The following is a 15,369-nucleotide window of genomic DNA, read 5'->3' on the forward strand; positions in this document are numbered from 1 at the left end:
CAATGAGAAGCCACTGCGGTGAGAAGCCCATGCACCACAACTAGACCATAACCCTCACCAAGCGGCAACCAGAGGAAGCCTGCGTGCAGTAAGACCCAGCAGAGCCAAAAATGAATAAATGATTTAAAAAAAATGTTAGATGGTACAGATGCCTAACATGAACCTTCAGGGCTGAGGAGAAAAGAAATGAGCTCTAGGAGCTTGACTCCCTCTTGTGGCAGGGGGACCTCACACGGCCTCATGCTTGCGTCACGCCTTCCCGGAACGGCTTCCTCTGTCTCTCCCGACTGTTTTGGAACCTCCTAGCTATTTTCATCTCTTGTTTGCCTACATTTTTTTGGTAGGAGCCCAGCCCCACCAAAGTGTGAAATTTAGGGGACAAGAGTTCTTCTTCAAAGGTAAGGTCCTGACTGTGACATGGGAGGTGTCAGAGATGGTGACCAGCTAGGGTGGCAGAGAGATAACGAAGAGGAGAGTGGCATCCATGTGCCAGCCTGGGGTCTTCTTTGCTGCCAGTTGTCCCGGGGTGGGCAGAGCCCGCCTGGCAGCAACTGGAAAGGACAGCGTCATGTGAAGGGGGGATGCCGATGGGAGTCAGAGCAGCTTCCTCATTTTCTCTGAGCTGTCCCATCTCTTCCTGTTTCATTTCATCCCCCATGAAGCTTGAGTTTGGTATTATGATACCATAACAATGGTATTATTATACACATTTTGTGGATGAGAAACTGAGGCTGAGAAAGTTTAAATAACTTGCTCAAACTTATTCAGTTTATAAGCAGCAAGTCTGCCTGGCACCAGAGCACTGTCCAGAAGACAGTAGGTGCTCAGTACATATTGATTGAATTGATTTGCTCTTTTCCACATGCTGTTCTAAGCCATTTGGATCACCAGTTTATCCCATGCCAAGACTCAGTCTCAGTGGAATCTGCCGAACCGGTACCTCTGTTCACTAAGTCGTTGAGCAGGTGATGACTGAGTTCCTGCAGCGTCCCAGGCAGTTTCAAACCCCGCTCTTCGTGACCCTACGGACTGTAGCCCGCTAGGCTCCCCTGCCCATGGACTTGTCCAGGCGAGAATACTGGAGTGAGCCGCCCAGCCCCTCTCTAGGGAACCTCCCTGACCAGGGATCGAACCCACGTCTCTGAGGTCTGCTTGCCCACTCCAGGCGGGTTCTTTACCGCAGTGCCACCTGGCGAGCCGAGGTGAAGGCACCGCTTTAAGCGCTGCTGTCAAATGCTGCTGTCTCTTCCTTCTCTGAGAGAGGGATTCCCTCCTTCCTGCTGAGAGCTCAGACACTCGAGATGATCAGTACATAATCTTGCTCTACAATCTGCCCCATAGGTAACCATTCTACTCAGTCTCAGCATCACAGGACCTCCACTCCTTCCCACAGCTGCCATCTAAAAAGACCACAGCCCCTTCCTCCACAAAGAATTTGCCTGCAAGACAAGTGGTCTAATCATCCCCTGGGGTTCCTCAGGCAGCAGTGAGCTACCCTCCTCATCCTGCATCATAAAAACATTCGCTGGGATGTTCCTCTCTACCAAGGCTCTTCCTCTGAGACGCTGTGGGGTGGGGGTCTAAGTGCCTCCATTCATGCTGAGAACACTGACGTGGCTCCCACTGCATTCACGTCAGGCACTTGACAGGTACTGAGAGCCCCGGGCCTACGGGAACTGCTTTGGCCCTTAGAGACCTCACGGTCTTGAGATGGAGGCAGACCTGTGAGCACACCGCCATGCTGTGGGGCAGGCCTGAGCCCTTCGCAGGCAGGATGAAATGCATTTCACTTCTACTGCAGCCACAGCGTGGGGCCACAACTCAAAGCCCCTCTTGCTGAAACATCCCAATCCAGTGGATGTGAATTCCAGTTCCAGGTGAAGACAGAGACCCCTGAGATAGTCTGGGGTGAAGTGATATACTCATGAGGGGGAAAGGGTATCAGTCAAAAGCATCAGCTACTTCATTGTGGTTAGAGGAGAAGGCAGGAAAATTTGGTGACGAGGCTGCAGAAGGAACTCTGCTCAGACAGACTGCCTGTGAGCCTCGTCCTCCCACCCCGGCCCCTTCCTGCCCAGTCCCACCGTGCACCTCCTGCTGGGGCACACCTCTGGCTCCTGCATCCAGATGCCCCACTGCCCCCAGGAGGAAGGACAGGCTCTCTCCCAACGGCAGGCCACAGCTGAAAGGAGACTAGGATTCGTCAGGTGAAGAATCGGAGGAAGAGCCCCACAAAGGCCTGACAGCAGGGCCTGCTGTGAGGGGAGCAGAGGGCCTGCTGAGTGCTCCTCTGAGCGCTGCTATTTCCTCTCACACCACGTTTCAGAAAGGGAGCCCTGTCGCTTTCTGGGCACCTGGTTCTTCTCTTACCTACTGGCGTCGGGCACTGCCACAAGGCCGCCGGGGTTCAGACCCCAGGTCTGGGGTGTGCTCCGGGTCTGGCCATCAGGGCAGCGTGGAGCTCAGGGGGCCTGGCTTCCTCCCTCCCCTGGGATACCGTCTGTATTTGCTTGCTCTGAGCCGGGCAGGGACACCCGGGTCTGCTCATCCCACAGCTGGGCTCTGGTCAAGCACACAGCTGATGTTCACACGGGGAGCTCCCCATTAGTCAGCCTGATGTCCTGTCTCTTTTGATAAGGCAGCAATGAGGAGAAGCAACTGGGGAAAGAGTGTACAATGAACACAGGCCTGGAGCGAGGAGCCAGGGGACGACCCCGTTCATGGAGATTAGGCGGCTGTGTGCCAAAGGGGTGCCTCGGGATGAAGTCCACTAGGGCAGGACAATCACACCACAGGCAAGCCTCAGAAGCCATGAGGCCGCGCACAGGACTGTGAGGCTGTCATACAGGAAGGACCCGGGCTAGCGCCTCTCTCAGACCCCGTGCAGCCTCAGTACCGGGAGTGTCTCTTTGGCGCACCTGCTCCAGGAGCCCGCGGGGGCCCACGGGGAAGCCCAGTGCCCTCCGTCCCACCTGGGGGGCCCCTCCATGTTCCCAACCTTCTCGGACTTTGCCTTAAAAGGTGGCAGACTCCAAACAACCTTCAAACATCCCTCTGCAGCTGCGCCTTCCACCCTCCCCCACCCCCCCCAGTCCAGCTGGCTGGCTATGGTCTCTTCCTCCATCTGCATTCTTCACCTGATTTCTTTACAGGCTCCCTGCAGGTGGATGGCTGGTCGCCAGCCTCGGGGACCAGACAATGCTTGCCAGTCCCTGAGTTGGAAGTGCACCCTTTTACACTGGGATTGTCACAGCTAACTAGTCTCTTTCCTCTTAGAACCTCTTTCCTCTTAGAACTTTTCCAAAGTGATTGGCACGCCTGATAGATGTTTCTTGCAGAAATGAAGTTGAGGAATTCAACAGGTCTGTTTACTGGGGAACATCTCAGAGCCTTGGCTCCATACGTTTTGTACCCTGGAAATCTCCAAGAGGGGTTCCAACATGCAGGGGCTTCCTGAGGTATCTACCCTCCCACCCCTCTTCCCTGGAGCATCTGGTGGAATCGGTGCTCCGTTCTGTGAGGAGGCATGGCTTCAGAGGGCACCACCACCCTCTCAGCCAGCTGCATTTACTGCGATAGGGCCAGCGGCGGAGCAGTGCAGAGGATGCGGCCTGGCTTGGGATCCTAGGGACCTGTGTGCTGCAACCTCCGCTCTGCGTCTTTCTTGTATGGCTAAGGGTAAGTGACTTCTCTAGGCTTCAGGGTTTCCATATTAATATTGGGATGGGAACTTTCCTGGTGGTCCACTGGCTAAGACTCTGCATTCCCAATGCAGGGAGCCTGGGTTCCATCCCTGGTCAGGGAACTAGATCCCATATGCCACAAATGAAAGATCCCATATGCTGCAACAAAGCCCGAAGATCCCGCATGCTGCAATGAAGGCTCGGCCCAGCCAAGTGGAGAAATATATACGTGGGATGATAATGCTGCCGACCTCACAGGGTTGTAATAAAAAGATGGCATGAATTAATGTATGGAAAGCACTCACAGGATTGACATGGAGTCTACCCGGTTAGTGGCAGCCATTATCTTTATCATCAGCATCACTTTTTTGACATGAAGATGAGGAAGAAGCAGGAATGAGTGTAGTGTAAGGTAGTGTCTAATAACGATACTTCAGACAGCTGGAATGACAGAGAAATAGAGGGCAAAGGTCTCTTAAAGGATGAGCTTTGGGGAGGGCTTTGCAGGATTCAGAAGCACATAGACGGTGCTGGCAGGCAGGACCATGAATGTGGCCGAGAAGCAGAGGAAGAGGAAACAGGAAGAGGATGCTCACCAAGGCAACACAAATCAGGTAAGCGGTAGGGATGCCTGGAGAACAGGTGAGGCGGTGGACAGAGTTGGAGAAAACGGCTGGAACACTGGCTGAAGAAGAGTAAGGAGGACCTGCAATGTAGGCAACAGGGTTTGGACTTCGTTGGATGAGGATTAGGGAACCAATGAGCAAAGGAAGAATAAAGTCAGAAAGGATTTTAAGGAAGAGCAGTTTGGAAACTGCTGCCCTTTAGAAGGCACTTAGATACCTATTTTAAGGAAAATTTTTTGGTGCGGGATGTGGTACAGAATGAGAGGCAGGAATGCCAGGGTGAGAAGGGAGTCCAACTAGGGGAGCACCAGGGGAGGAGGGGGCAGGGAGGACAGAAGGGCAAGACCTGAGGGCGTCGCATCGCTAAGGCAGACTTGACAGGGCGTAAAGACCAACCTCCCTAAACTGGGCCTGACTTCTGAATGGAGCCAGGACCCTGTTGTGGAAACCAGTGCTTACTTCACTGGCACAAGTGTCTGGAGTGGCTGGGCCCATAAAAAGGGCCTCATTCTTCCAGTCCAACGGGATTTTCAATGCAAACATCTGACTATTGGCCCTTGCATTTGCCCCAGGTGGCTCCCCCCTTGCACGCTGGGGAAAGCCCCACTTCCCCCTGCCACAGCTCTGCGGGGCCCTCCTGAGCGTCGGGGCCTGCGCCTCTGCTTGCTGGCAACCTGACACGTGGCCAAGTCTGACGTGCACATCCTCTGTGTTACTGCAGAAGCCGAAGTGCTGGACCAAGGTGGGCGTCAGATGTGTGCGGGGGGAGGAGCAGCCCCTTGGGACGCACCCTGAGGGGGCTCTTCTGCAGGGAAGTAGGATTCCTATACTTTTGAGAAAGGGACCACGCGGATACCCAGCAAGAAAGTGTATTTTAATCTTGGCCTCTGGCGGGAAAGCATGATAGAACACTGACCAAATCCGCTCTGCCAGCTCATTCCAGGCATGTGAATCAATGTCCCCAGCCTCCCATCAAGCCTCTGAATGGAGCGCAGGCAGAAGGAATGAAGGTATCATTATGGGGAAATGGGCTGGGGATTAGGGATGCTGGCCTGGGTTTCCAGCCTCATTTTTTACCTTTTTGAAATCCCCACTCCTTTGATATTCACACAGCATCATGTCGAAGAAGATTGGGATGGTGGCTTTCCGGAGCTCAGCCTCAGGGATAAGAGTCATCTCTAATATGGGTCCCACCATGCCTGGGATGAAGCAGATTTTGTTCTGGCCTGAAAGAGAAGAGGGACATGGGCCCATGAGACCATTTTCGTGATTTCATAGGAGAACCAGACCAAGCCTGGAAAAAGAAAAAAGGGAGGCAGAACAGTAAAAACAAAAGTGAACACTTATACAGTTGTTTACCTGGAGCTAGGCACAATTTTGGACACTTTACATATATTAACTCTGTAAACAACACATGCATCGTCCAAAACAAGCTCCGTTGTTAGGGATAATAACCCAGGCGTGTGGAAGGCACATTGCTGTTTACAAGGCTTTTCACCTGCATCATTTCCTTTGCAAACAGGGCCCTGATGGAGTGTGTTAGTGATGGCAAATCACAGGGATACTTGAAATGATGTCTGTCTGCAGCACAAGCCATGTTTCTGAGATTTGGAAACGTGCTTTTTTACCAACTGTTTTGTGAAAACAAGAAAAGCAAAATTTGCTGCCAAAAACCTGTTATAAAAGTATGGTCAGTGTAATAGTGGGAGTTAAAACATTGCTTTACGGTCAGATGAACTACAGCTTCTTGTTTCTCCTTCCTCATCTCTAGGCACTTCTGTGTCCCCGCCTCGACCCCTGGCATTGCCGCCAGGCCGGCCTGGTTCCAGGGTCACCAGTTCACCAGCCACCTCTCCACCAGGCCTGTGCACATCGTGCTCCTTTGTTGACATAGTTTTTCCTGCCCTGTTCCTCAACATCTGCCCATTACCACCTGGCTTCCCGTGGATAGATACACTTTAAAAAAGCTCTGCCACAAGCCCACCCCACCCCTGGCTACATCAGATACCCTGCCCTAGCTAGTGGTCTGTCTCCTTAGCCAACTTGGCAACGATGACTTTGTTTGATAGATAATGGCCTCTCCCACGGAGAGCTTCGTGAGAGCAGAGAGCATGTCTGTTCTTACTACATCTGTAGCACTGAGCTTGGAGCATACTATAACCTGAGGAAATGTCCACTGAAGGAGGAAATAAATTTGTCTAGCTCCTATACTCACTGGCTATATTTGACTTGGAGATGTGTCATAAAGATGCAACTGCAATGCCCACCTGTTGAGAAGACCATATGAAAACATGTCTGTGTATACTTTATGTGGGCTTCCTTGGTGGCTCAGGGGTAAAGAACACCCCCTGCCAGTGCAGGAGATGCAGGTTTGATCCCTGAGTCGGGAATATCCCTTTGAGTAGGAAATGGCAACCCACTGCAGTATTCTTGCCTGGGAAATGCCAAGTCCAGGGAAATTCCTGGACAGAGGGGCCTGGCAGGGTACAGTCCATGGGTTTGCAAAAGAGCTGGCCATGACTGAGTGACTAAACAACAACAATAACAGCAATGAGCACAGAGCCTATGACAGTCAGCCCTGGGGCGGGGGCAGTGTGGCCAAGAGGTGATGGGCATTGAAGTTGGGTCTAGATTGCCTGAAATATGTAAATATATTCTTCCATCAACTAGCTATGTGATGGTAGGCAAGTGGGCCCCTTGAGGCCTCTGTGTCTTCACCTGTAACATGAGAGAATAATAAGAGTTTACTTCATAGGGTTGTTGTGAAGAAGTAATGAATTATTATTTGTCAAGCACCCTGGACAGTGCCTGGCACATGGCACACCTGTATAGTGTTAGCTATCACTGCTGTGACGTTTGTCCAAAATGAACCATGAAGGGCAGCCTTGTCGAGCAGAACTGAGCAGACTTCTCAGAGCACACACATCAGCCGTGGCAGAGAAAGGGAAAGGGAGGGACGTTCAGGAACTGCAGGGATTTCCTGGGGAGCGTGGGCAAGCCCACCCCAGTAACTCTGCCAGCGAAGCCGACACCCAGGTGTTTCATGGGCAGCTGCGTCTTTCTCCTCCTGACGCTCAGAGCCCAAGAAGTCCATCCTGCTTTTCCCCACTGTCAAGGTGCACATTGCATTGGTGGTCTTTGCCTGGGGGAGAGCTCCTGGGGTGCAGAAACGGCGTGGCATATAGCCTGTTGCTTTCGATTAAAGCTGAGTAAAGGAGCCAAGACGGAAGGCTGCAAGAAAATGAGTTTTAATTCAGCCTAAATGAAACTTAATGTTGGGGGTGAGTGTTTCCCCAGAATTCAGATAAAAAAGGCATCATCCTAGGAACATCTTCAGTTAGTGAGAATGAAATAGTGAAGGCAGGCAGACAGGTGAGCGAAATATTAAGACACTTTTCCAGGATCCCAGCTTCATTATACGATGTGTTGGGATTATACTTTGCATTGTTCCAAACAGGAAAAAAATAAAAACCTAAACTAGCTTTCTTGCAGATTTATAGTAACTGCTAATCTAGGTTTCTGATTTTGTCCTTCAAGATCCTTTAAACTCTCAGCGGGGTTTTAAAATTCAAAGTCGAGTGTAATAATAAGTAGCAGGTAGATGGGAAGCTGTCAGATAAGCCACCACGGAATGGCCAAATTGCTTATGTGACAAAGGCCTTTAGAATACTGGAGGGCATTGGGTCTGATAAAGATATATTTGAGATGGTTTAAAATAAAGAGCAGACATGCCATAGACTAGGGATTTCCTAGGCACTTCTGACCTGCATTCTTTGCAGTCAGTTGAAGAGATGTTCATAAGAATAGGGAAAGAGGAGAGAGAGATAATGATGATTTCTAAATGCAGTGTGATCTCAATGGCCCTTACAGTGCTCCATAAAAAATTTTATTCATTTACATCAGAAATGGAATTTCAGCACATTGGATTTTGTGTTCAAGTAATCTGAATGTGTGCCTTTATATACATAGATGTGCACACAGGCACACACACAGAGAACACATTTGTGGCTAAATGAATGTGAACTCATTTTGGAAAAAAAATTCTCATTCAAGAGACATACCTGCTATTGTTCTTGAAAGAAGGCAAGGAAGGGAATGGGTGAGAGGGTCTTGCTCACATAATGGAAACTGAATCTCACTGGGAATAGATACCAATTAGAAAAGGCTTTTCAAGTCCCAACACGTCAGTGGGATAAATCCAGATGCCGAGCTGCCCAGGCTCTGGGGAAGGCTCTGGCAGAAAGGAGAGCACGGGGGGAGCTGAGGCGTGTGGGTGGAAAGCCGGCCGCCCTGCTCGCCTTCTGGTCTATACCAGGCCTCGCAGGAGGAGAGGGGAGGTTGCAGGTGAAGGTCTGAGAGCACTAGGAAGGCAGCCTGACAGAAAGAAACAAGAAAGAGGGGCAGGGAGAAGGAAGGAAGGAGGGTGGGGAGAGGGGAAGGGAGAAGGCGATCCTGTGCACCAGGCTGAGGATGAGGTGGGAGAGTCCCTGACCTCAGGAGGCTGCCGGGAGACCTGGGAGCTGGCCCGGGAGCAGGAGACCCTCTGAGACCCTGAAACGAGCAGGATGAGGGCGAGTTATCACTCTCTGGATTTCAGAGTCCTGCAAGCCTCCTGGGGACTCTGAAATGAGGCTGGGTTGATCAGGAACGACCCCGCTCATTCGAAAGAGGAAGAAGGAACACTGATCTCGGCCTCTCCGTCTCAGGCTTGGAAAACGCCGCTCTTGGTACTGATCTAGGAGAGGTGGTTATGTCTCTCCTTGTGGCCCAGGACCTGCCTCAAATTCCTCCACTGGCACTCCAGACTGTGGCTTTGTGAAGAAGTGAAGTGTAGCTGCTCAGTCATGTCCATCTCTTTGCAATCCCCTGGACTATAGCCCACCAGGCTCCTCTGTCCCTGGGATTTCCCAGACAAGAATCCGAGAGTGGGTAGCCATTCCCTTCTGCATGGGATCGTCCCGACCCAGGGATGGAACCCGAGTCTCCTGTGTTGCAGGCAGATTGTTTTACCCTCTGAGCCACCAGGGAAGCTTTGTGCCTGTCACTTAATGTCCCCAAGCCTCTATTATCTCATCTGCGGACTTCTCTGGTGGTCCAGGAGCTAACATTCCATGCTTCCAATGCAAGGGGTGTGGGTTTAGTCTCTGGTTGAGGGATATCAATACCCCACATGTCATATGGCAGGGGCCAAAATAAATAAATAAAAATATTAAAAATATATTATCTCATCTATTAAATGAAGACGCAATCATAATCCCTGCTTGAAGAATTGTTGAGAAGCTTAAAACTAAGGGCTCCATACAGGGTCTGGCTCATTAGAAAGGCTCAGCAAATACTGATGTCCGGTGGGGTGAGGCCGATGCTGAGCAGCATGAGCTTGGTCAAGGGTGAGAAAAGCAGTGTAAAAAGCCACAGTCCAACCCCATGGCGCCTCCGGGGCTTTTCATGGAACGTCTCAGGCTGTTCAGTTTGTTTTCTTCTAGAGTAAGGGGCTGGCACCGCACGGAGGTTGGATCATGTGTATCTTGTCTCCCACAGCTGACATTTACCAGCCTCCAAATGCTTCTCTGTCCCATCGAAACATGCTCTTATCTCTCCTCAAAGATGTCTGATCATGTTGGCCACAGCTACAGTCCTTGCATGGGTCCCCTTGGTCTGCAAGCCCACCTGGCCTGAAGCCCCCTCTCCACACCCTGCCTCCCCCTCCTCAGCCTGCACCCCGCCCCACGCTGCGCACTATGCGCATCCCGCCTGTGCCCGACTCCATCCGAGTCCCACCACTGCTGGCCCCATAAGTAAATGTTACTTGTTCTCTACCCAATATGGAGGCCACTTGGCCACATGTGCCTTTGAGCAGCTGGAATAAGGCTAGTCCAAGTTGAGATGTGTGGCAAGTGTAAAAAACCCACTAGATTTCAAAGAAAGAGTTCTGGAAAACAAACCAAAAGAGGTAACCTATCTCAGTAATGTTTATGTTGGTTACATGTTGAAATGGTAACACTTTGGAATATGGGGTTAAATCAAATATACTGTTAACATTAATTTCACTGCTTTTTATCTTTTTGAAAAACGTGGATGCTAGGGCATTTAAATTTAGACAGGTGGCTCACAGGCTAGTTCCTTAGGACACCGCAGCTCTGGGCTCAGAGCTCCCCCGTCCTCATCGAGGCCACCTCGAGCTCCCTCACTAGGCAGGAGTCCTTTACACACTCTCCGGGTGCCCCAGCTTCTGCTCTACAGCTACTTTCCTTTACACCCATAATGAAACAGCTCTGCAACCAGAAGGTCACTCATCAGTGCAAGTCCACGAGGCTGGGGGTTGCATCTCTCACTACAGTTGTCTTGGGTTGCAGCCTCAGCCACTAGCATAGTGCCTGACCTTCAAGGCTACTTGTCTTCATTGACGGTTGCTGCTGTTATAAGCCACCACAGACAGTGGCTTAGCACAACACAAACTAATCTTACGGTTCTGGAGGTCAGAAGTCTGAAATGGGTTTCTCTGGGCTAAAGTCAAGTGTGAGCGGGGCTGAGTTCTTTCTGGAGGGTCTGAGGAAAAATCCGTTTCCTTCCCTTTGCCAGTTTCGAGAGGTCACCTGCATTCCTTGGCTCATGGCCCCTTCCTCCATCTTCAAAGCCAACAGTATTGCTTTTTCTAACCTTTCTCCAACTCCCCTGCCTCCTTTCTTCACTTCTAAGGTCCCTGTAATTGCTTTGGGTCCATCTGGACAGTCCAGGATACTCTTACCATCTTTGAGATCCTTAATCAAGCCTAAAAAGTCCACTTTGCCATATAAGGTAATTTATACACAGGTGCTGGGGGTTAGGACTTGGACACCTTCGGTGGGCTATTATTCTGCCTATCACAGTGATCAATATTTGTTATTAAATGAATAAATGGATGGTTGGTTGGATGGATGGATGCCTGTCTAATTCCATTTCCTATTTCTGCCCAGCAGCTTCTCCCCAATTTAAGGAAGTCATGTTTGCTTAGGCTGGTTGTTGGCTTGGAATGGTTGTTGCCCTTTCAGCTCTGACCACCCTGGGGTCTAATTCAAGAGCCACTGACTCAGTAGAGCCTTCCTCCTCTTTACCTGAACTCCTGAGTCTTGACCACACATTTCACATTAAGGAACGTGCTTAGTTCATTCTTCAGAGTCTCAGTTTGTCCTATGTTAAGAGCTCACGGTGGGCTTTTCCAGGGAGGGCAGGGACCATGCCTTATACGTCCCCAACTCTCTTATCCTTCCCTGGTGCTTAGCGGTGGGCTGGGCCCTCCATAGATGCTGAAAAAGTGACGGTTCAGTTGCTCTCACAGCTCTGCCGGGAGTGACCTCCCCACATGTAAGGCCATGATGCCAACCACTGGAATTTATCTTTCTCTCCCATGAAGACTGTTACCATAGCAGACCAGCATTAACCCCTGTGAATATGGGCCGGTTAAGTACAAAGTCATTTTCACAAAATGTGCATTGCTTTCCTCCTAGCGGAAATCAAATGTTATGATGCTACACTATCAGGGAAAGTCCATTATATTTGGCATTATCCCAGGATGCAAACATACAAATAGCATTAACCCTTTAGTGGCTGGATCCTGGTACGGATATTCTATTAAGGCTTCCCTGCATGCATCTTCTCTCACAAAAGTGCGCGCGCGCGCGCACACACACACACACACACACACACAAACACACTTGTCTAGACTTTTCCTTGAATAGTCTTCCAGTCTGAGATGATCTTTGCAATTAGCTATCTTATAATCACAGGGCTGCTCAAATCATTCTTGATGAGAAGAAGATGATGATGCTGATGATCATGGTGATGAAGCCCTGATTGCTTTGGGCATTAAAACAAAATTTTAAAACTTAACAGGCATTATGATTTACTCATTATCAGTAGTCTTTGGAAAACACAGTTTACTATTTCACATCCTTTGAAAATACTTTGCATATTCTGGAAAAAAACTATTAGTAAGAACATTAGACTTCAGGTTGAGTCTGGCTCTTTTGTCTCATCTGAGTCACTGCTTTGCTGTTGACCTTGGGAATGTCCTTGTACTTCTCTGGGCCTCAGTGACCTCGCCTATAAAATCAGGGCACTGAATTAGATGATACATCAGATAGGGTTGTAGCAGAAATCTGATTACCACAGCTAAACTGAGTAAGCTCTGTTTAGTTTTCTTCCTTAAAAAAAGTCAAAGACAGTCCAGAGCTGCTTCTTCATCCTTAGGGTGTGACTCTTCATGGCTTCAAGGAGGCTACTGCACCTCCAGGCATTTTATTCTTTCCCAGAAAGGAACAAAGGGAAAGACTACAAGCAAAAAAAAAAAAAAAAAAAATGTGTTACGCTCAAACTGTTATGCCCTCACTTTCATTTTAATTAAGAAAAAAAATTTTCCCGAAACCCCAAGAAGTTTATTTCTGCTGATTCTCATCAGATAGACCTGGGTGGGTCACATGGCCATCACTAGCTACAAATCATTGTTAACTGGACAAATTGTGATCATGAAAAAAAAAAAATCAGGGATCCGTTAGCCAGGAAGAAGGATGGAATGGCTATTACATGGGCACTCAGACAGGTTTGCCACCGATAGCTTCCATGTTTCACTCTCTCTTGGATGTTTCACAAATTGCACTTTAGAACTCATCATTACCCAGTGTAGAGTTTTCACTGCATTGGTCCCCCATGTATACAGTGCTTAGTTCTGGTTTGGATTAGCAGATTAACCTCATTAGCTTGCTGGAGAAAGCCTGCTAATGCCAGCATCTGGCAGAACACAAAGTAGGATGGGACTGGGGAACCATCCATTCACTCTGCCTCCTCTTTCTGCTCCCCATCCCTGAAGCAGACCGGCAAGGAGAAGGCAGTCAGGTAACTAACAAGCAGCAGGAAGAACCCTTCAGGCCAATATACCTTCCTCTTCCAAGGAGTCCAGGCTAAGAGATGAAGAGATGGCCATCCTTGCAACAGAGTTTTTTACTTTTTGTTTTTTCTGCAGTGGACAACTGTGTCTTTGTTCGACTTCTCCATAACTCCATGAACATTTTATTTTGGGAAACTCTGCCTCCCTTGATGGATGCAGGCTTGGTGGGGGCATTGATGGAGCGGTCACCCAAGGAAGAACAATAGAAAGGTGTCTCCTGGAGACTGGACCTTTAGCAGAGTGATGTAGGGATAGAACATCCTAAAGGCAACATCACGCCACCTGTCCTGGATCCTTGAGTGGCTCTAATCCTACCCTTCATAGCCCATTTTCCCTTGCCCTTCCAATTAGTACCTTCACCAATTAAGGCAGCCATAGCCGGCATCTCTTTCTTGCAACCCCCAAACCCTAGCAAATATGTCTTTGAATTCCACTAATTCACCCTACAGGTACTTGGATACAGCAAGGGGTCCATGACGCTTCTGGACGGACACTTACACCAGTGTACTTGTCCTGCTGCTGTTCGCTGTTCCATTGCTCAGTCATGTCCGACTCTTTGCAACTCCATTGACTATAGCATGCCAGGCTTCCCTGTCTTGAATCCACCTCTCATCCACTCTGTGATGCTGGACACACACTCACTGCCTCTCTGTGCCTCAGTTTCCTCATTGGTAAAACGGTGGGTTGGATAGACCTGTAGCTTCAAACTATTCTCTGAAGTGCTTCAGGGTTTCTCCCAGAAAATCTGCAGGGGTCTCCATAGGAGCTCAGGAGAGTACCTCTACCCACTATCCTCCACCTGCTCCCCCATCCCACTTCAATTAGAACAGCTTGGCTTTCATCCAATTTCTGTATTGAGCAGGGTATATATTTTTTTTATTGGTCCTCAGCTAAAAATAAACATTTGAAAAATGCTGGACAATATGCTCTCTAAAGGGCCCTTCCAGTTCTGATGTTCTGTGATCCTAAGCAGGTAGAGTATTTGGTAGCATCTTTTCATTCATCAGCATAATTGGGAGCGCAGGAGCTCCTGCCAAAACATAATCTATATCTAAATAAAATCTTCTGTGTGCAAAACAACAGCAATGAAGGACATTCAGAAAAACGCAGGCTGTGCGGAGGAACTAGAAACAAACAAAGCACAGATCCCTGTTTTGCAATCCTGGCAACACTTGGGATGTAGATCTGGGAGAGGAAGCCCAGCAGGGCTTTACCTTGTCTTTGCTGTTGCAAAGCAGGGAATGCAAACTCATTTGCAGCCTGAGTCTGGGCCCCTTGTTTCATTGGACACATTGGTGCTTTTAAAACTTTCAACTAGTTATCACCAATATTCATAAAGTAAAGATGCATTTAAAAATTATGTTTCCTGGCTCCTTTTGATAAACTAGAAGCTGTGACAATGTCAGCCTTGCATTCTAATAGGACAGCACCTGCTCCTTTCAGCTGGGGTGAGCCTGCCTCAGTTTGCTGCAGCCCCAGCTACTCCCTCTCAGACTCCCGCCCCCGAGGCCAGATGCTGGCTACCGCTTGCACTGTGCACCTTTTTCCTATGGCAGGGTAGTGGTAAATGACATACAAAATATTTCTTTTATCCCTATCATTATCCAAAGTAGAGAAACAAAAATGCTGTTCTAGAAAAACAGAGCAGATATGGGATTTCTTTTTGGTAATGGCTTGCAAAAGAGGGGAGTTTCGTACACACACACATACACATACACACACGAACACATATAGAGGATATCTGGTAATATCTAGGGTTTCCCTGGTGGCTCAGAGAATAAACAATCTGCCTGCAATGCAAGAGACTTGGGTTCAATCCCTGGGTCAGGAAGATTCCCCTGGTGAAGGGAATGGCAACCCACTCCAGTAATTTTGCCTGCAGAATCCCATGGATAGAAGAGCCTGGAGGGCTACAGTCCACGGGGTCATAAAGAGTCAGACACAAGTGAAATGATTTACCACACGCAGATATTTTTGTTGCTACAACTAAGGAGGATACTGTTGCAACAGGGTGAAAATGATGATAAAACTCTTCCATGGGTGTGGCCTCCATGGCTTCCCACTCCCAGTGTTTGCTCTTCTGAGCCTCGCAGACACGCTGGGAGGCGGCGCTGTCTCCCCAAGCGGGGCCAGGGTCACT

General features: G+C 49.2%; 1 protein-coding gene across 1 annotated transcript in view; it reads right to left on the reverse strand.

The window, feature by feature from the left end:
• The window catches only part of DOCK2 (dedicator of cytokinesis 2), a 459,258-nt gene that overhangs the window by 63,053 nt on the left and 380,836 nt on the right, over positions 1-15,369 (reverse strand). The window contains exon 33 of the mRNA XM_065905443.1: positions 5,387-5,535. Coding sequence (XP_065761515.1) covers positions 5,387-5,535 — 149 coding nt within the window. The remainder of the gene's footprint in view (positions 1-5,386; positions 5,536-15,369) is intronic.

The sequence above is a fragment of the Muntiacus reevesi genome, chromosome 14 (genome assembly GCF_963930625.1).
Source record: "Muntiacus reevesi chromosome 14, mMunRee1.1, whole genome shotgun sequence".
NCBI lineage: Eukaryota > Metazoa > Chordata > Mammalia > Artiodactyla > Cervidae > Muntiacus > Muntiacus reevesi.